Raw genomic sequence first — 21,907 nt, 5'->3', positions numbered from 1 at the left:
TAAGCATTTGTTCTGGGGGGAAAAACAAAACAATTATGAGGTTTTCCGTCGGTAGAGAAAAATATCTTACTTGGAAGGATGCCCCTCTTTCACATGATCCTTTCCACCATAACACAATAAGACTAGTACACACCCAGAAGGAAGCTTTCAGAAAAGCCATTGTCGGATCACGTTAGCCACAAGAGGATGACAAGGTCCTGAGGGGTGGGCGAAGTAGACATCAGGAGATAAACAATTTGCCATGAGTTCAGTATTTCATGTTACAAGAAGTGGTAAATAAGAATATGGCACTTAAGATATCTTCTAATTCTTGTTTCCCCGTTAAATGGCTTGTGTGTGGAGTTTTTCCTTTTCTAAACAAGGGTAGAAAAGGGCAGGGTGTTGTATGCTGTACAGATTGTACCCTGAAGCAGATTAGTGATCCATGATATTTGTACATAAAATGTATGTATCAAAGACATAATTTAAAGGTTTTTTGTTGGGTATCCACTGGTCTAAAACGTACATGGTAACCAAAAAGACAATACATGTACAGCAACGACAAGTTATTTCACTTGGTTTATATCATTGACCTTGGCTTTGTGATCACACAGGACAGGAAATATGTTAGCTTTGATTCACATGAATGCAATATTGTAAATCGTCACCAATCCTGCCAGTTTTTCCTTAAGCCACTTTGTATTGAAAGTCAATTTAGTACCTTTTTATCAAATGAGAAAGCAACACATTTATGTAAGCAGCCATGGTTTATGCCAATCGATTTTGAAAGGGACAATGTGTGAATGCCAAGTGTGGCGTAACATTGCCAAAACAGCAGCTGTAAGCGGGTCAATGCAATTCAAAACCACCATCGGCACAATCTGGCTGTCAGCGCACCCGTTTTCTTCCTTAGCAACAGCTGGGACCAGACTCCTCTGAGCCCTGGGCGGAGGTTTTCAGTCTCAGACAGTTCGGCCCAATATCTTTGAATGTCAGTAGGTCTTTCTCCTCCTCTCTTCTTTTTTTCTCCCTCTCATGCTCGTCTCTTCCCACTGCAGCAGACATTAGCCCCGATCACTGAGAGCCTGTCGTCATGCAGCGCTGCAGGGGAGGAGAGGAGAGAGACTGAGGAAGGAATGAAGAGGGAAGAGAGAGGCAGACAAATGAGAGTGGGATACAATACACCCAAAGGCTCTTTGGTTTTCAGAAGCTGCAGAGAAAAAGTCATGTAGAAATCTATCATAGATTTCTCTGCTTAGCAGGGTGGACAACTTGTGTTAGATCTTTTCATTTTAAAAGAATAGTTAGAAATGTTAAATATGCCTTCTTGCAGAGAGTTCCTTGCCATAAGAAGATTGATAGTGCAGTCACGTCTGTATGCTAATAAGTAACGTGCTACTAGTTAGCTAAGCTAAAAGAGCGGGAAAAGGAGAAATATGTAGAGTACATGTAATCAAATGTAACCCAATCGAGATACAATTAGGTTTGATATTGACAAACTACAAATGTTAGCAACCTCTGACTTTATTGTTCAAACATTTCTGATACATATGTTTTCAAACTGATGAATGTGACCTGGATATGATTCGTCAGGAGAGGAAGACGGAAATAGAGTCAGGCTGAAAAAAACAAAACCTGGACGAGATAAAACTGGAAGAGAAAAGAGGAGAAAGTTAGATTGTAATAACATCAGCTTAAGCTAGACAAAAAGCTCATGTCTAATGGAAATAAAGGGACATCAGAAAACACAATGGAGGAAGAAAGGAGTCTCGGAGATCATTTGTTATGATGAAATTAGCCGCAGATGATGATAATGATGCAATTTAGCCCGGCTGCAAGGCAGGGGAGGGCCCCCTGCTAACGTTGTTTAAAAAGCAACATTATGGCTTCCTCTTCAGGGGAAAAAAAGCTTTTATGAGGTTGCATGCTTGAATAGAATGTACTTTACTAGTGCATACTTAATTGGGAAGAGCTTGTTGCATGTCTGCGTTTGCTATATCTACTGTCACTTGGATGAAGTGCCGTGTGTAGGTGGAGCACTTCTTTTTTGTATGAATAGGGCAAGTCTGTCAAAGCCATCTGCTGGACCCCTATAGGACCTGTACCGGTTGCCATGGCAACAACCTCCTTATCGTTGGTGAGAGGACATACAGGGTGTGTTAAAGGGCTTTTTTTCACCCTCTCACAAGCAGCTTGCTGCGGTGCACCTCTAACATGTGTGTATATCCCATTTTGATTTAGATTTTTATTGGACTAGTTTGTTCATTGTTGTGTGTTGGATTGAAGCTAACCTTTTCATATGCGATTAGGTCAATACTCAGTAATTAGGATGCAGAAAACCTTAGGGAACAGGCAGCAACACACAATTTGAAGGCATTTTTAAAACCAAACAAACCATAACCGTACAGAATAACGAATCTAAAATATATACTGTATATGCAGTCTTTCCTTTTTTGGCCGAGCACATGGATACTGAGACAAAGACCAGCCGTTAGAGGAATAATGTTGCACCTCACTCCCTCTGGTGGTCAATATTTGAACTTCACCATGCAGTGTCCATCCTCTTTCTTTCCACACATCTCATACTCATCTTTCTCTTTCCTTCTCCCACCACCTACTCCACCAGGTGACCCGTCCCCCGCCCGGTGTCCCATCAGGCAGGCATGGCAGACGGTCGGCAGCCGGACGAGCACTCGACCTCCAACGGCCAGGAGAACGGCAACAATGGCTTCTCGGCCTACAGCTCTGCGTACAGGGAGAACGGATTCAACGGCGGGGCAGCTGCACACCCTGGAACGACAGGTATGAACACAGAGTGTGTGTGTGTGTGAGAGCCTGCGCATGCAACACTGGCTCAGTGATATCGATTGGATTACCTACTCATACTGCCAGATGGGTAAATGTGATTGGTTTCACGGTGCCAAGCAAGGGCAGTAAATTTCCAAATGGAACGTGTTTCACATTTGAATGAGCGCTGAACATTAGCAATCTGCTGCAGCAGTGTGGCACTTGCTATTGCAGTGGTCCATATAGATAGATATGATAGATAGATAGATACATAGATAGATAAATTAAACTTAAATATGAAGTTTGTCAATGTCTTTAGATGTGCTGTGCTTGAACTTGGATTTTGAGCAACTATAATGTGACTCAGTGTATGTTTTTTGACATTTTCACTATCTGAGGTAAGTTCAAATGCCTCCATGTGCATTTGCCTTTTGAGTAAACTGGCCACTAACTAAATCCTAGAGGATAATTACATTCATCAAACACACAGCAGGTATTGTTCCACATTCAAAGAGAGGCCACACACACACACCCCGATAAGGTCACCACAGTTATTGGTCTTTCATTTCCTTCCTCCCATCCATGTCTTGTCTTGTGTCGTCTCTCTCTCTCTTTCTCTCTCTTTCCCCTCGCAGTGGAGGACTCAGCCAATTTGCCTCCCTCCCCACCCCCCTCTCCATCCGCTGAGCAGATTGGGCCCGTGGCACAAGGTACACCCGCTCACACTTATTTGAACCACTCAGGGTGAGAGTGTGAATGGTGGTGAAAGTGGTAAAAACAATCTTGAAAAGAAGACACAGTTTTGAAAGTTTTGAGCAGCCTCTCTGCATGATTAGAAAAAAACTCCTCCTTCTTCTTCTGGTACGCTTAGTTTTTAGCGTTCAATGCATTTTATGTGTATCACCTTTCTGGAGTCTGCAGCATGTGCCACATTGTCCTGTCCACTTTCACACTTCCTGTACACCATTTTAGTTCAATACTAGCTTCCTAACATATGCCAGTATGTTATTGGCTTCAGAAACTCAACAACACAAGCACATTCTCTGCCACTGGAGCCCTTCTTCTCACTACTCCACTTCCCCCTTCCCCTCTGTTGTTCCTTTGCTCATTGTGTCTATTGATTTTCTCAACAAGTAAATCACAGATTGACTTTCAGCTCAGAGAACAGCGCAGTCTGTTTTCTCATCATTTCCTTTCTTTGCATGTGGTATGCAATCACAACACAGTAGAATGTAGTCCCACTGCATCATTTAGGGACAATTATGTATCAATATTACTCAAATCTAACAGTCATTTTGTTTTCTGTACTAAAAAATGAGATACATTCTTAATAAAAACGTTTTTATTAAACTGTTAGTGTTGCAATGATTATAAATCTCTTAAATTAATTGCAAAAAAATGTAACAGAAGTTGTGTTAATTGCATCCCATGCATCTCCATCAGAGCTGAAAGTAACCCCATGTAACCGCAGTACTGTTGTCCTCCATATCTCATCTATGTGTCCCCCCCCCCACCCCCCCCTGCTCAAAGAAGATAAAGTAGAGGTTGTCAGTCAGCAGCAGGAGGAAAAGGAGGAGGAAAAGGAGGCTCCAGAGGAGGCCCACAGTTACCAGGAGGAGGTGGCATATGAGCAGCCTGGAGCCTTAGAGCAGACAGATTATTTATCAGAACCCCAGGCGTTGGGCTACCAGCAAGCCCAGACACCTGAGGTTCTCAATGGAGGAAGTCATCAAAGTGAACAGATCCCGTCACAAAAAGGTGTGTGTGGTTTTTATGGGTTTTTGGTGGGCGAGTGTAATGTATGTGTGAGCAATCCTTCCTCTATGAAAGCGGGTGAATTTCTACCCACTACTTATTTTTGCATGATCCTCTTGTGCTCTGCTAATGGGTACCGAAGATGTTCCCGCTTTACTTTATAAACTGTGACATAGCTCGGGCTTTGCTGCCAACCAGCTTTGTTGCTCTTACTTCCTTAAGCTTCTGCTTCAATACCTGAAGTTGCCGTGTGCAAAATAATGTGACACAGCATTTTGAGTTTGTGCTTTTTCACGCAAAACATAACCATTTGCTTCTCATCGGAGCCAAATTACAACCCCTGATCAACCGTATTATAGTTGATCATTTGTTGCACTTGTGTATTGCCAGCTACATTGCAAATGCAAATATCACTGTCTATACTGTGTGTATATTTTGATGTGGGTTTTGTTGGAATATTGTGTGAAAGAAGGTGTTTCCAGGTACACGACCTGTACTGTATGGGTGCTTCATGAATAGGTCCTGAATGTATTGTTGGAAATCACTTGCTTTGATTTGATTTCAATGTTGTTTTCATTTCATCCAATGGCAAAAGATAATTTTGTATTCCTATTGTTACTAAGGACACACTTAAAGCATAACATCCACCCTCATTGGACACATACCATTCTTATCTATAAGGTTAATTAAATCAACAATATATCTGTAATTCATGTAATATAGCATTTTATTATCCAAGCAAAATAAAGCTTCATTTACATCCACTGTATTTTTGTAGTTGCATTAGAAAATGAACACTTTTACAGTTAGTTATATAAAAAAGAGCCATCAGGTTGACCATTTTGTATTTCTCCTTGTACATTGCAATAGGAATTCAATGTGTACTTTTATTTCCGGTCATCTAACATCATGCAACTCATTCCTTCATTCCAGTTCTGCAAGCTATCTTAGGTGATGTGACCCCCCCCTGTGCTGTTGTGGCCTGCTGCAAAATACACTGTGCTGTGTGTTTTGCTTGATGGAGAGCTACTGTATCTATGTGCAGAAGGCCTCAGTTTGACTGTATTGGCTAGCTTTTGTCGATGCATCAAGCTAAGCTGTTTAGCTTTTATGACTCAGCACACAGTTGTACAGTATCCTTGCAACTCACAGCCCAGCCGGAAGAAAGTATCAGTAAGGAGTCTTGTGAGTCTGCTGGGAAAGAAGATGAACCTCAAGGGGCGCCGCTACATGAGAAGCAGTTGGCAGTTGAACGAGCAACCCCTGAATGTGCAGAACTCGCCTCGACTGAATCTCCCACTCCGTCGGTGGAAGAAAAACTGCTCTTTGAAACCTCAACAGAGCAAGGGGGCAAAGACACAAAGGAAGTGGAAGAAGACGCTCCTCAGAGAGACCTTCCGGTCGAGTTGAAAGACAATGAACTAAAACAACCTCTACTGGCAGAGGTGGACAAAGAGGGAGATATCTTGCCCAGCGAATCAGGAGCCCCTAAGTCTGAAAGTGAGGAAAAACAAGAGATGGTTGACCAGATAAATACCTCGGACCAAGATGGTGGCAGTGACAATCGATCGTATGAGATGCAAGTGACTGACAATAAAGAAGGAGACCAAAAGCAAGAAGCGGTCGAGGCAAGTCCAGAACCTGGCACAGAGTTAAAAGCGACATCAGATATTTTTGTGGAACACGTGTCTGGAGTGAAAACCTATTTTGAGACATCCTCAAAAAGCCACAGAGAGGCTCCATCACAAAGCCAGAGCTATTACGAATTCAGCACAGCAGCGGAGGAAAAGTTAAGTGAGGAAACTAAAAGCATCGCGCAGAACGTCGGAGAACAACTGGATAAAAAAGACAGAACGATTCCTGAAAAGATGTCGCTTGAACAAAGAAGCCTCTCCCTGAACATCACTGTCGGGGGCACGGGGGGTCACACAGTAAAGGAAGAGAAGTCCACAACCTTGTGTCCAATCGGTGGAAGCTTTGACGAATCTGAGGTAAACCCTTCAACACCATCTTTGGAAAGTCAACCTCCTCCTCCAATTGTTACCCCACCTACCAGTGGATCCCCTGCAGATACCCCCACCAAAGAAGATACACCTTTGCCTTCTGATCAGCACACATGTATTGAACATTCAGGCAGCCTCTCTGAGATGTTGGACCTTGCTGGAGACTTGCCACGGCAATCATTAGAGAAGAGGGAGCTTGGCCACATGAGGCGAAAGTCTGTACCCGCTCTGGTAGGGGGTTCTTTGGCCAAGCTAGCCTTAGGAGATAAAACCCCAAGGGTGGTGGGAGGGGAAAGCCAGCTAGAGGACCTGGGCTACTGTGTCTTCCATGAGTACTCGGGGCCAATGCCGTCTCCTGCTGATGTAACCAATCCTGGGGACTCTCCACACCAAAGCTTCCCTTCTACAGAGACTGGAATTGAGGAGGAACTTGAAGTTGTTCAAAAAGAAACTCAACAACAAGACCTTCAAGAAATGATCCCTGAGATTTCTCCCAAAACTGTGATTGAAAAGAAAGGTTCACCAGTAAAGAGTACCCTGATTCTTGAAAGGATCGTGACGAGTGGAGTAAAACCTGACCGCCTAAGAATCCCAATTATTTCTTCAAAAGACCGACTGACGGAGTTTCGATTGGAGACTGGCCTGCCTGAGGACATAAAGAACCAAGCGATTCCTGAGGTAGACATTGAAAAAGACCCCTCCAGAGAGGCTTCTCCCATCCCACCAGACAGTTCCTTTACTTTCACTCCTCTGGAAACTGAAAGCAAGGTTCCCAGAACTCCCACCACCCCCAAGAACCACGATGATACACCCTCAGAAACCCAAGTTGCTGGAGACATGGCTGCAAAAGATGTGGTTCCAGTGGTCGAAGTGGAGAAGGATCAAGAGTCAGGAATTGATCAACTGAAGGAGATAGGGAAAGAATTTCAAGAATCTGAGCATGAGGAGTTAGAAGAATGTAAGGAAGAACCAGAACGGACAAACACGAATATATTTTCACCAACATCTCGGTCTCTAGGAGATAGCACAGAGAAAGATGACAAGAAGATTGAAACTGGGCATGAGACAACTACAAGATTAGACAATATAGAAATGAAAGAGACGCCAAAAGCAGAGAAAGTTGCCCAAATCCAGCTCCAGGAAGTGACTCCTGATGAAGTCGCACCAATGCCACAATTATCCTCCCCAATCATCATCATACCTCAAGCACAAGTAGAGGAAGAAGCAGATGAAGAGGGTGAGATTGAGATGGCTGAAGAACCTCAAGAGGTCATAGAGGAAGCCAAAGTGCCCGAGGGTTTTATCAAGGTGAGTCTGACCGTAGGCGATCAGATGGTGGAAGAAGATCCCACCTCAGAATGGAGTCACAGTGCACGCGATGAAGATGTAGACCCCGCGACAGACAGTTCTCACTTGTCTCCGTGTTCTGACCATGATGTACAGCAACTGGATGAAGGTGAAGGAGGCGATGGGATGGGGTATGGTAAAGTAGAAGACACAAAGATAAAAGGGGATGAAGGCATGGAAGAGGTGATTGAAGTTGTCACAGAAGACCCATCAGCGGAAGAGCCTGTTGGGTTTGATGGCATAGGTGATGAGAAAGAGAAGAAACCAATAGAGAATGAGGGGGAGAAGAGGACGGAGGAAATGGAGGTGAAAGAGAAAGACATTGAGATCGGTCAGGAGATGGAAGAGACCTGTCAGGCAGCTTACGATGAAACAACCATGGACGTCTCCATCCTTGATACAGACAGCAACTGGATGGACTCACAAGGTACCCAGAACTTGTTCAAATAAAAATAAAAATGGCTTGTAAAATAGACTTAGGGAGGAATTCCCAAAGAGTGGATTGCACCTGCTGATTGGGTATCGTTTGCGGCCCGGTCTCAAGGTCCTTATCACCAAATATATTGCGCTTTTGATATAATATTGAAATCACTGTTAGAAGCTGAGTGCAGTTAGACCCTTTGTATGTAAGTGATTGCAATTATCCAGGGGCAAAGTATGCATGGGCCTGAGGCCAATGCGTTGGTACTGCTCTTTCACTGCTCAACGACAAAAACGGGCAGAGGCTCAGTGACAAATAAAGAAATCATGCTTGACCTTTTGACTCAACAGTAAAAGGAGAAGGGACTCTGCACTACCCAGCAATGTTTGCACATTAATTAAAATGTGAGCAAAAATCAAAGTATAACCTAGACATTGTTTGCTTGGCAACTCATTTAAAGGTGCATTTCACCCTTGATCTGTCACACAGCTCCTTTTGTTCTTATCTGTGCAGATTAAGCGGACACAAAAGTTGTGCAATCCCTTTGTGAATTTGTTCCCTGGTGTATATCTAAAGATAAAAGAAAAAGCTAACTTACACCATGACGTTTGTATGATAGTAAATCTTAATGTGTCTTTTGTACTATGCTAGCTCACCAGCTAGCTAAGAATGTGGAGAACTAGCCGTTTTGTAATCCCTCTCCACTGCAGATGATGACAAAAGTATCATGACTGAGCAAATGGAAGCCCTTCCTCAGGTCCAGAGTCCTACCAGTACACCTGTGGTGGACAGACCCGTAAAACGGGCCCCTGGCAGAGGAAGGGGCCACCCTGGCATCACTGAGAGTAAAGTGTCCCGCAAAGTCCCCGGTCACCTTCCACATGGTCCAAGAGAGGAGATGAAGAAGAAAAAAGGTTCCAATTATGTATTGTTGATTAGCTAACAAAGAGTGAGATGTACATTGTTCATACCTCTGTAGAAGGTAGAGAAAGTTTGACCAAGGTTTGGATGTTGGTATAATCCTGTCTCTCCCTTTTGATAGTAGCTGTGCGGAGGGTTGAGCAGAATAAGCTATCAGCCCTCCAAAGTCGCTCTCCATGTCGAAAGAGTGTTGCCAAAGCGGCAGCCAGACATCCTAGGCCCGCTGTGCTTCACGGCTCTGCCAGACGCAAGGCCACAGGTGAACACTCTTCACCGGGAATCGCTGCTGTGGATAGAGAGAGTGCAACCAAACTCTGATGAACAGAATCACGACCTGAAGATTTCTTTATTTTGAACCCTGCAAAAAGCTGGGACAATTAAGGGGTTAAATTGATACACACAATATCAGGCATTTTATTGACTCTGCTCTCTCTCTATTGATGGCTCTAGGAGAAATCAATAAGGTGCAATGTAGCTGGCAAACATTCTGTGCTGTGGTCTTTTTTAGTATGAGCTCAACTGCTTGGTCTTTTGTTTGTTTTCTAATTGTATCCATGTCAACAACGGATGGTGTCATATTCTTGTTTCTTTCTCGTTTTTGTATACTTTTGAATTGCTGGATATGGCCGCGTTGTGCTTGGTCCGCTGGTGTGAACAAATCTATGAATGTAAAAATGGTTTTCCGGCTGTCTTTTCAGAGTACATCTTTGGATGTGAATGTGTGTTTTGTGTGAACATTCATCGCAAATGTCATTCCCTTGTTGCTTTACATTGTGACTAACGCAGGGCTTTTTCTTTGCAGGGATGGAAAGCCATATGCCCCTCAGTGTTGCCCACCAGTCCAGGGAGAGGACCACTGTAAGTACCACACTCGATGTTAGCAACGGTATTAGCATGTTTCATAGAGAATATTTCAAATAATAATATTTTTAACAATAATGCTCAATCGTGATATTGCACAAATAGGATATTGTTGATTATTGGTGCTTTCATAACAATTTTACACAATAAAATGTATGTAAGATGTTCATCAGTAATGTTGATATTGTGATTATGCTATCATGCTAGTGTTATGCATCTGGGGCTTGTTGTATGCATGACACACTGGACCTTTTTCTTTTTTATTTCTGCATGTGTGCACGTTTATTTTGTCTTGCATGCCTACCTCTTTCCTAATGCCAGTCTCGGCAGAGAAGATCTGTGAGTATAGAAGTCAAACTAGCTTAGTAAGGGCGCAGGTTTTACAATTTGATGCTCATGATGTAGAGTGCATAGGCTCTTACCAATATCTTGAAATCCATCTTTCACCATTTCCTCCCTCTATCTGAAAACCTCATTGTGTTTCATGTCTTTTGTAAAAACATCCCGGTCTCTTCCAGGTTTTCCTTAACAGAAAATCCTCATAAGTGAAACTAAATTCATCTCAGATATAAAAACACGTTGCATGTCTCCTTTCATCTCTCCATCTGTGTGTCCCCTCTTCCTCACATGCATGTTTCCTGCCTCTTGTCTTGGCTTCGGGGTCCAGAGCCCCACGAGGGCCGTTCTGTTAAAGATGGCATTTCAGCGCGGGGTATCTAATAACATGCCCCCCCGGGCCGGCTCTGCCTGTAGCCTTAAACGGAGCCCCCTGGTGCGGGAGGGGCTCAGTGAGCCTCGCCCCTCCTCTGCATGTTCCCCTATGATAGACAATCGGGTGGAGAAGGTAAAACTAGGGTTGATTGATAGGTAGCCAGAGTCCATGAAAAAGAAATGGAGCCCGGGTGACCCTTCAGTGTCTGCTTTCTCTCAGGAGAGAGCATACCGCAGCCCGGAGAAGAGGTCGTCCCTCCCCAGGCCGGCTAAATCTCTGACTCGCCACATCCCTGCTGCGGAACAAGATGACAGCACCCCCTCCAGGCCAACCTGTAAGAATACACACACAATCACAAGTACACCACACACCTTGTTTGCCTCCCAATGTTCTCTCTTAAGCAGCAGATTGAATCGCTTGCACTCCTTAATTACTTCCTTTTCTCAAATGAAACTACCTTACGCTCCATTTCCTCTTTTCTCCTTGACCTCCTTGTTTACTTCTCTCCTTTTTTCCTCCTTGTCCCTTTGCCTCTCAAAGCGATCCAGTCCAGAGCGGACAACAGGTCTGGAAGACCCCCTGGTATGGCAGGTAGACCACCTAGTAGATCTGATAGTAGCTGTTAGATCCCATCACACCCTCCTCGTCAACGTATGGCATCTAGTTTGTAGATAAAGTGTTTTTCGTCTTTAGAAACATCAAAATAAGGACTGTCACTATCATTCTGTATTACCATCCGTTGATGACACATTCATTCATTCGTCTTGGTCACACAGGGGTGTCTGCAGGTTTGAAAACACTATTTATTATCAAATGATCCCCTTCTATTGCCTTTCCCTCTTAACAAAAGATTCCTGATTTGCCAGAACCTCGGTTTTCTTCCCATTTAAAAGAAGACATAAAAAAAGATACAAAATAAGGAACTAAATACAATAAAGTAAAACTGAGTAGACCTAACCCTGGTTTTAAAAAGTACTATGAAATATGCTTCATCTAATATACTCATTATTAATATACTAATTGTGTATATTTGAGCGTTCAGTGTGCTAATGGTATATCATGAGTGCTACTTAAAACATTCAAAAACTCTATAAAGTGTGCTTGACTGTATTATTGTGAGACCAATGTACTAAAGTAAAACAAATAATTATATAATAAGCACTAAAACACTCTTTATTCCAACTTTATGTGACAAAAAAGTGAATTTGAATTACATTTTGTACAACTTCAAAGTCATACAAATGTTATTTAAAATGTAATTTCCACACACTTTGATTGCATTATACGAAATGAATAAAACATGAATAGATTCGATTGCCTCTGAGTAAATAATTAATAATGGATTCATATATAATTGAAGAGAGTAAATACAATATATCTATAAAAGTATGGCATTAAAATTATGCATTTTAAAGCTGTCTCAATAATACACTTACATTTATTTTAGTATATTTTATCAGCAGTTATAATCAATAAGTACTAATGATGCACCCCTTGGAAGTATTTAGAAGACATACCTCTATTAGGTTCAGTGTACTTTTCTTAACTAGGTTAATTATTCCTAACTTAGGTGAATTGGTGCGCTCTTTATTGTATTGTGTTCCTATAATTGTCTTTATTTCATTCATTCTCTTTGAATGTGTTAAATGTGGTTTTGTCAAACCTGCAGTGACCTCATCAGAGGTACAGGTGGTATCCATAACAACAGGTCGCTGCTCTTTGTTCTTATTCAGGATGTTGTTGACTAAAATCCTATTGGTCCTGCACCTGTAACCCAGCAACAAGGTGCCGGCGTTAAATGAATGCAGCTGCCTGTGTGTGCTTTCACACATCTCCTTGTTCAACCTGTTGATGGTTTTTTGTGCTGATCCATATTTTCTCCCATCGATCTTCTTCCAGAAAGGTTTTTTCGAATCTTCATCGTTCTTCTTTTCCTCACTCTAATCCAGAATTTTCCGTCTGTAACCTCCAGGCACAGAGTCTGCACGTTCCCGATCAGTCCGCAGCGGCGCCTCCACCCCCGGCTCCACCGCCGTGACCCCCGGCTCCCCCCCAGCCTACTCATGCCGCACCCCTGGCTCTCGCACCCCCGGCAGCCACACGCCCAAGTCCTTCAGCATCCTCCAGGAGAAGAAGGTGGCGGTGATCCGGACCCCGCCCAAGTCTCCGTCCTCCATCCAACGGCAGCTGAAGGTGCTCAATCAGCCGCTGCCCGATCTGACGAACGTTAAGTCCAAGATCGGGTCCACCTCCAACCTCAAGCACCAGCCCAAAGGGGGACAGGTAACAGAGACAGGGGTCAGGATGTTATTGAACTATGACATTATTTTTAGGATTCCAAAAGAACGTCTCATGTTTAGGGGACTAAAAGGATGCAGATGTTGGGAAGATTTTCTAAATAAAAGGATCCCATTTTCACTTTGACAGGTACAAAAGCTACTAAGATATATATGTATATATATTAACAGTCAATAAACAGCAGATACAAAGACAGATTGATATACATATGTATTTTGTTGACATATTTACCTCCTAGTTGACTAATGACATCCGAGATTTTGTGCAGTGTTCTGTTTAATTCTCCAAAATAAGGACATACAATCTGTATAGTCATCCATTGAAAAAAACATTGACAAAAACATATACATTTGTATATTTCTGACGATTTCTAGATAATTAAGTATTTCAGTGCAGTTACCTATTTTGCCCACATGGGGGCGGTAAAGGACAAATGTATGTCAAATCTTTCAATAAAAAAGCTTATTTTTGTGTGCAAAAGGAATCATTCTATTACATTTAAACTGTAGTAGCACATGTAGAGAGGTATATATTATTTCAGAAAATATTTGTATACCTTGGTTAATCTTTCTGTACAATATTAACATCCATAAAGGATTTTTTACATAGAATATGCAATGCAATGAACTCTTAACAGATACAATAAAACACATAAAAAGACAGAAACATTTAAAAATAAAAGGAATTATTATGTCATTTATGTGAATATTAACGTATAAGAGTTTGCAGTTTCAGCTAGTTTTATCTAGTTTACTCGATATTTGATTCCACTATTTTTCAGCATGTAACAACCCTCTTCTTCTGTGTCTCTTCCCCTGAGTTGTTGAAATGTCGTCAAATATCTGTCTTCACATCTTCACGATCACTCTCTGCCTCTAACTGCTGCCGTCACTTCCTCTCACCATCCTCTCCGTCATCGGCTGCCTGCGGCCTCTTGCCCTGACTTCCCCTTTTTCCTTCTCTTTACCTGTCTCACATGTCTCAATGCCTATTTAAAGAATATGCACACCGTCTTCATCTTGAAACAGCTTTCCTCTGAAAAACGTTCCTTTTAGTGCCTCCGAGGAGCAGTCAACCTGCAGAATCCTTTCTCAGGGGATCTGCTATCGTCATCGCCGTGCAGGATTGTCCCTCCGGCTCTCTGTATTAATAATTGCAAGCGGACGTAATTACTTATTGAGAAGTTGCATTCAAGACACAGGATGAAAACACATCACCTCACACAACAGATCCTGAATAGGGTGATGAATGTTAAAAGAGCTGCCCTTAAGTTCTTGCATCATGCATGGTTTCCTCCAATATTAATGATTTAACACACACTGGACTTATTACTCCTCTTATCTTTATCTATATGGTTTGTAAAAACATAACCAGGGCAACAGACAGTGTTCAGCGAGACTTTTGAGTAAGGAGTTGTTTGCAGGAAGTTCTTCCTTCATCTTTGGGGGAAAAAAGAGACGTAGACATGTGCAATGAAGCTGAGTAACAAACAGCATATTTTCAGGCATTTTATTTAAAAAAAATCTAGAATACAAATATATTTCATACTTTAAAATAGCATTTTATGACATTTTTACAATCATAATAATGTCATTTTATCTTATCATTAAAATGTTAGTTTTTTTAATTAAATATTTCTACATATATTTTATTATTTTTAAATAATTGAATGTTTAGGATATATTTTGCTGTAATTTTCATCTGTTAGTATCTTATATTTTAATTATTTATAAAAGCTGTAATGCCAATTTCAGTTTAGAAAATGTGTGAAATATAAAAAAAAAGAAATTAGACAATAGTTAAAATCACTAAGCCAAAAGTTAAAATACTTTTATTGCTTATTTTTTCTCAGCAACATAAAACATTTTAATTTAATAATTTGTATTTATATCGATTAATATATTGTAATTTTAATATAGATTGCTATTTCAGAAGAAAACTAGAAAAGATCCACAATTTGTATTCTTAGTGAGTGGGTCCAGTGCATTGTCCTTGGTTGACCTTGCAGCTGTCTGTCCTGCAGCAGCTGCAGAGAGCAGCGTAAGAACCTCAAAAAAAGGAAAGAAAAACATGAGAGATGGATAAAAAGAGCAGTGTCCATATGTGTGCGTGCATGTGAGAGGAGGAGCTGTCAAAAGAATCCAGGTCAGATCAGTGTCGAGGAGACGGAGGCGGCGGCGTGTGTTTCCCCCCCTCCTTTTTATTCCTCCCTCCCTCTGTGTTCACTTTAGCACTTGTAACAATGGTGTATGTGTATTTTTATGTATTTTATATTTAACAAAACAACACAAAATGGGGCACAAAGGCTGAAATACTGCCATTGGTTGTATTAAACTGCAATTTCGCCATTTTCACATTAATTTGCATCTGTTCATGTAAATGCATGTACATGTATCACTCCACCCCACAGTAATCTAAAAGAGGCACATATAGTGTTTTTTTTATTTATTTGATTTTGTTTTAGGTTCAAATTTTAAACGAGAAGGTGGACTTCAGTCATGTTCAGCCAAAGTGCCGCTCCAAGGATAATCTGAGGCACACGCCCAAAGGAGGCAATGTATGTAAACTTTCGCTTCTCTTTCTCCTTTCCTCTCTCCTTTCTTTCTCTCTCTCTCTTTTCAGCGGGGGCTGTTGTTCTCTCATTCTACTTTTATACGTTCATCTGTCTGCACATCAGCTTGTCTATCTTTGGCTTGTTTCGGTGACATTCCATACCAACTAAGAATATATATTTGATCAAGACTGTGTGGATTACATCGCTAAATGTGCAGCTTCTGATGTCTTTAACCCTGCATGAACTCCAAAACTGAAAGGCTTGTGTCTGTGGTTTAGAAATTCCCCTGCGCTGAAGTCGTTGCAGAGGGATTGTTAGGTCGTGGATTTAAAATTGGGACACTTTTATGGGATTATTTTGAACAGGAGTGCATTTTAAGCTCCTCCTATCCAGTTTGAACTGAGTGTTTTGCTCACCCTGTCATTCCCAGGTCATGATTCCAAGTGTTAAACTGGACTTTAGCCACGTTCAGGCTAAGTGTGGCTCCCTGGACAAAATCCAGCACGCAGCAGGCGGGGGAAACGTGAGTTACAACACATTCAATTTCATCATTTAGCCATGTGATTTATAGTTGTTTTTGTGTCCCACTGAATCTAATTTCCCATCAGCTTTTGCACCAGAAATATCCTGTTTGATATTTGCTCTAGGCACTCATAGTACAATCTTAGTGTAAACACGTCTCTACAGCATGCACTGTGTATCTTTGCTTTACTCACAGTAATTAATTTCATCCATGGACAATAACGTTTATTTAAAGCATCTGCTTTCACCATGTTTCTCTGGTTAAAAAAAACCCCCAAAACAAGTAATTTTTATTTATGAAGGTAACATATGTTAAAGGCTCCTATTATGCGCTTTAATATGTGCTTCTGCTGCTACCCACAGATCCAAATCCAGACCAAGAAGATCGACGTGAGCCACGTCACCGCCAAATGTGGCTCCATGTCCAACATCCGCCACAGACCAGGTATGTTATTCGAGGAAAAGGAACATTGACACTAGTTGTTTGATTGTCCAATATTAATTACGCTCTTTTTTAGTAGTAGGCACAGTTTTGTTTAAGATTAAAACGGTTCTTATGGAAGAAAATACTTGAACAGGTTAAAAGTATTCAATTTTATGTTACAAGAATGTCTTAGTGCGACTTAATGTGAAAATTAGAATGTAGATTGAGGATAGCAACACATTACAAAATAAGGAAATACCCTTGCTGTACCTCAAACAACCCCACTTTCAAAGTATGCCTTTAAGAGTTGGGTCACATTAATGCAGAAATGCGGTTGATTAGTATTTTTATTTTATTTTGCATATCTTTGACTTTTGTTGAAATGTGAAAATGTTCCTATTGATATTATTATCATGATTTCTACTGTGGCCTTAATGATACTGTCTGATTAAAGAAAGTGAATAGATGCTGTTGTCCTACTGTGCACACTTAGATTCTTTGCCCTGAGTGTTGCCTGCAGGGTGTGATGCTCCTCTTCTCATTCTGTCCTGTTCCCAGGGGGAGGTCAAGTGCGCATCGACAATGTGAAGCTGGACTTTAAAGACAAGGCCCATTCCAAGGTCGGCTCACTGAGCAACACCAGCCACACTCCAGGAGGCGGGAATATCATGGTAAAAAGACCCTTCTAGCAGTCATAAAGCTTTATTTGTATAGCCCTACCCAACATGTGCATAATGAAACCTACATAAGTATCTGAAGTTAAAAAACCGCTAGAGAATATATATAATAAAATTTAAAAATAAAAGCAAAGAAATGAAACAAAAGATAGTCTGATAAAAAAATATTAAGAACAATTGAAAAAAATATATATAACATTTCTTTCTTTAACACCCCTGATCTTTTTCCTGGCAGATCGAGAGCCACAAGCTGAACTTCCGGGAACAAGCCAAAGCGCGAGTGGATCACGGCGCGGAAATCGTGGTCACCCACTCCCCGGGGATGGAGACGGGAGGGATGTCCCCCCGCCTCTCCTCCACCGGAAGCATCAACATGCTGGAGTCGCCCCACCTCGTCACGCTGGCCCAGGATGTCACCGCTGCCCTGGCCAAGCAGGGCTTATGAGCGAGATACCTCCGCTTCGGATACCCTCCAAAATCCACACTATCACTCCTCTTCCCATCAATCACTCGTCCAGTGTTCTCCCAAGATCCTTCACTGCAACACTCGACCCCACAGTTGTAGCAGATCGTCCATCAGCGACCCCTCCAGACCTTGCAGTGGGATTTTAAAAACGGAATCCTTAGATTATAATTCATTCAAACACCCGATCATTCTTTTTTTCTCATTTGTCACTCCAGTATGGACTTTTCAGTTTCATTTTAAATAAGTGGAGTGCTACGGTTTGTCTAAGAAGGCTGTTTTACGATTGTACAGTGTTTTTTGTGCGTGAAAAGCATCACAGTCCACATGTATGTGGATAAACGGTGAGATGAGGTCATGCATTATGTTCATTCAGAATTGATGGTACTGAATGGAAGAAATAGTCTTAAAGAAACGACTGTGTGAGATACTAAACTTACAGAAATGTAATGGCTTGTACCTGCAAAAGAATGGCTGATTAGCATGTCTGCTAACATGTGACATGACATTTTTATTTGTGCGTTGGTTGGATTTAATCTTATGATTTCCTATTTGATTGTTGAAAAAAAATGTTTTCTTTTTATATATATGTCACTGTAGTGGAAGTTTTGTATGTTCCCTGTGGCTGCACTGGCTTATTAGCACTTAAATGTGGATAACCACTGCAGTTATGTCGAGTCAAGCGCTGAAAGACTAGCTTTCCAATAGATTTGTCTTTTATTTTCCGCAATCATTTGGCTGCTCTTTTCCTTCGGTTGTGATTATTTTAGGCTTCAACAATGCTGTTATGCTGGCATGGCAAATACATTATAATAAATTAGATCTATTTGGTGCAATCTTAAAGTTTTCAGTGTGAGTGTAAATGGCCACGATGCATTCTAGTGTCTATACTTTTAGGTCTAATCCCAAAACTGTCCCCCTGCTTCTCCCTTTGCAGAGACTGGGCTGTACAATGTATTTGAATGGGCAAAGTTTGTTTGAAAAGTGGGAAAAAAATAAGCTTTATATGACGACATTCCATTAAGAGAGCAGCTATCTTGTGCGATTAAACCAGTAACTAAGCCGAAACGACAAAGATGTGAAGAATGGGATTCACCCTCAGCTGTTAGAATTCATTTAAAAAAAAAAGAATAAAAAAAAAAACAGTTTGAGCATATTTTCTGCTCACCATTGTAAAACTTCTCTGCCTCCCTTTCCCTCCTCCCCCGGTGTAAGTTACCTCTGCAGTGTGTCTCTGTGCTTCCTCTATTCTTGCTCTCCCTCTTCCTCTGCCCCTCTTTGCCTGTGTAAGTGTATTTAAAATACCATGTAGATGTGTGCAAACGTTCCCATGTTTGAGATGTACTGATGACAAATTATCCTACAGGATAATGACAACAGAAATAAAGACATAAAAACAGGTTGACCATAGTCTCTCGTTTTAAGTCTCAGAAAATGTGTGATCAATGCATCTTCTTTGAAATGATACTAAAGTGTTACATCTTGGATAAAAAAAGTCTCCTTGGATTTTTATTACAACTTTTATTGGGGAAAACAAATGTGTCAATTTTAAGGATGTTAATGCATTTTAATGTCATTTATGAACTTCATATTTTTAAAAAGTTTACATAAAATAACTAAGGAGCCTGATGTGATGTTGTATATTTATGAATCTATGTTAAGTGAACTTTGCTAGCTTAGAAGCGTTAACAGACATGCAAGAGCGACCCCCTCGGTTCACACACCTAGTACCTACCGGTATTCCTCACTCAGGTGTTTTCGGGCACCAATTGAGCAAATTGACTTGGGCGTTTCAGAATAACTGTTAGGAAAATGTTGTTTGCTTTTGACAGAGTCATTGTAGCCCTTTCCCATTAATGCTAAACTAAGTTTGCCGACTGCTCATGCTAGTTAGCTTTGTGGTAGAAGCTAGCAAACAGCTATCTTCTTTAGCTTACTAGGCACAAATGCATGTTAATAATAGGCGTTTTTTGTCAGAAAAATTATGTAAATAACACATGAGGGACGTTTTAAAGTTCTACAGCACTACATTTTTAGGATAAAAAATGTACTTTTAGCTACAATGGTTGGCCTAGGCTACTTTGCATATTACATGTGTAGAAAACCCAGCCTGTAGAAATTGATGCATTGTTAATGTTTGTAGTGCCGAGAGACGGGAGTCGGAGGCGGGGTATCGAAGGTACAAGCTAGACTTTTATTTAACATCAGGTCAACATGTAAAACAGCTTTCAGCCCGGGAAGAACAGACCGGGGGAAACAAGGGTCCGGTCAACTCACTATGTCCGTGCGGAACAACTACCCCAACCCATACGTTCCGTGGGTGAATAATGTCAATCACCACACAAGCCCCCCCAGAACTTCACCCATAGTCAAAACCCTCGCGCCTGGGAGGAAGTACCGCCCGACCCCGGCGCGTACGGACACACGCGGGCCGAGCGAGGGCGGGGCCGCAGTGCGGAAGCATGGGCGAGGGGGCGCCACCGGAGGCGAGGGCATCCCCACAGAGGGCGTGGGACAATGGGAGGGCCGTCCCCGACGTGGGGGCAGAGCCAAACTCCAACGGGCCTGGAAACGGTCCACGTGAGAGGCGCTTAATCCGATCAACGGACCACAGTCTTCAGGCCTGCCACCAACGTCCACCACCAGGGCTCTTGTTCCACCGTGACGTTATGAACCCTGAACGGACCGTTCGTAAGGGGGCGCAGGGGACCGCGGTGAGCGTCGTTGGCGAATAAAAACGAAATCCGCCGACCGTAATCCGGGCGGACACCCGTAAAGCTGGCCGTTTGCTGTGCTGCGACGTGGGAGGACGGGCTGGAATGTTTCCCGGCCGGTTCTCCAGGCAGGCGAGGAGCGCGCTGCCCGGCTGCCAGGAACCAGCGGGCACCAGTTGGCGGCTGGGATGAATTCCCCGCCGGGACCCGTAGCGTCTGGGCATCAGACGAGCTCCGCCGACGGAGAGAACTGCAGGTCCTTTCCTTGGGCCACCACCTGAGGCCGGAGCATAACCCCACGGGAGCTTATCCACCCAGTTTGCCGTCTGTTCAATCCGGCACGCACGTGACGCCTTCATTGGATCTTCGGTTGAAAAACCGCCTCAAACACAATCCGTTAGCCTGGCGTCGGTTGATATGCGGTGGCGTGCGGTGCCAGCTTGACCCCCAAACCCACAGCAACAGCCGTCTCACAGCTCCGAGGTGCAACTGAGAAACCGCGGTCAGGAGGCAGAGGTCAGACGGGGTTCCCGAGCGCGCCCCCACGTTGCCGATGAAACCCGCGGCGCGACGTCGGCCGCAAGCTGACGGTCGGAGTGAATGCGCGAAACGCGCCTCGGCCAGCGCGCGTTCGTTCCTTGCTCCACCCATCGTAAAACAGTAAGGTTGAAAACCGTGAGCAGGGGGCGAAGCCCACCTACTGAGCGATCGGACTGCAATGCGTCAAAACCGGGCCTCTCAGGGAAAACCGCAAAAACAGTTCAAAAGAGGGCCCTAGTATGCGGTGCGACTTTAGGCCCCGTTGGACAAGCCACGCATGCCGTCGACCCAGCGACTTCACGTCCTTTCTTAAGGCCCCTGCCACACGAACTTCTGCGACACCAACTTTCGACGGCACGTTTCCTATCCCGGGGTGGGGAAAAGATTGTGAACCGCCCTTCAAAAAAAACGGGTCGGCGCCGGTCCGTACGCGACTACGGTCGAGCTGGCCGTGGGAGATGCTCACACCACAGCTTCGCGCCCGAGTCACCGACCGCTGACCCTCCTCCAGTCGCAATCCGTGGGGGTACCGAGGCCCTTTGAGGGTCTGGACCCCGTGGTCAGGAGGCCTGGTCGGCCCATGCCGTTGAGGTAATCGAGGCCCAGGCTGCACAGCTCCGATGACCGCTCTGGAGAGGCAGTCCGCCCGACCACGTGTAGCCTTGCCCCGCGAAGTGTGTACGTATGGTCCGGCTGGTGTACCGGAGATGTACGAAGCTGGCGTTGCTGCGTCGGGCGGGAACCGGCTCGCGCCACCGTTGGACAGTGCCCAGGAAAGTAAGTGGCTTGGTGATCCACGAACGCGCAAAACTCCCGCGCCTTCCAGCAGCGAAACGGAAGCTGCGCCGAACAGCCAAATAGAGACCAAGGACGTTCCCCTGGGTTCGCAAAGCCCGCTGCTACGTTTGCGCTCCCTGGGGGCAGTTCAA

At 43.2% G+C, this 21,907-nt stretch overlaps 1 protein-coding gene across 7 annotated transcripts in view; it reads left to right on the top strand.

Moving 5' to 3' along the window:
• The window catches only part of LOC104953622 (microtubule-associated protein 2), a 49,646-nt gene extending 30,517 nt beyond the window's left edge, over positions 1-19,129 (top strand). For 2 of the 7 annotated variants that reach the window (XM_010780587.1, XM_010780586.1), the window contains 14 exons: positions 2,606-2,781; positions 3,402-3,476; positions 4,297-4,524; positions 5,674-8,298; positions 9,003-9,206; positions 9,335-9,472; positions 10,016-10,071; positions 11,006-11,120; positions 11,327-11,377; positions 12,759-13,069; positions 16,069-16,161; positions 16,524-16,605; positions 17,143-17,255; positions 17,497-19,129. In XM_010780587.1, coding sequence (XP_010778889.1) covers positions 2,643-2,781; positions 3,402-3,476; positions 4,297-4,524; positions 5,674-8,298; positions 9,003-9,206; positions 9,335-9,472; positions 10,016-10,071; positions 11,006-11,120; positions 11,327-11,377; positions 12,759-13,069; positions 16,069-16,161; positions 16,524-16,605; positions 17,143-17,255; positions 17,497-17,706 — 4,440 coding nt within the window. In that variant the 5' untranslated portion in view covers positions 2,606-2,642 and the 3' untranslated portion in view covers positions 17,707-19,129. The remainder of the gene's footprint in view (positions 1-2,605; positions 2,782-3,401; positions 3,477-4,296; positions 4,525-5,673; positions 8,299-9,002; positions 9,207-9,334; positions 9,473-10,015; positions 10,072-11,005; positions 11,121-11,326; positions 11,378-12,758; positions 13,070-16,068; positions 16,162-16,523; positions 16,606-17,142; positions 17,256-17,496) is intronic. The other 5 variants (XM_010780588.1, XM_010780589.1, XM_010780590.1 and 2 more) reach the window with 5 other exon arrangements.
• Positions 19,130-21,907: the final 2,778 nt, after the last annotated feature.

The sequence above is a fragment of the Notothenia coriiceps genome, unplaced genomic scaffold (genome assembly GCF_000735185.1).
Source record: "Notothenia coriiceps isolate Sejong01 unplaced genomic scaffold, NC01 NC01_scaffold00022019, whole genome shotgun sequence".
Taxonomy (NCBI): domain Eukaryota; kingdom Metazoa; phylum Chordata; class Actinopteri; order Perciformes; family Nototheniidae; genus Notothenia; species Notothenia coriiceps.
The sequence above is the reverse complement of the archived record's forward strand: the minus strand, read 5'-3'. Positions and strand labels throughout refer to the sequence as shown.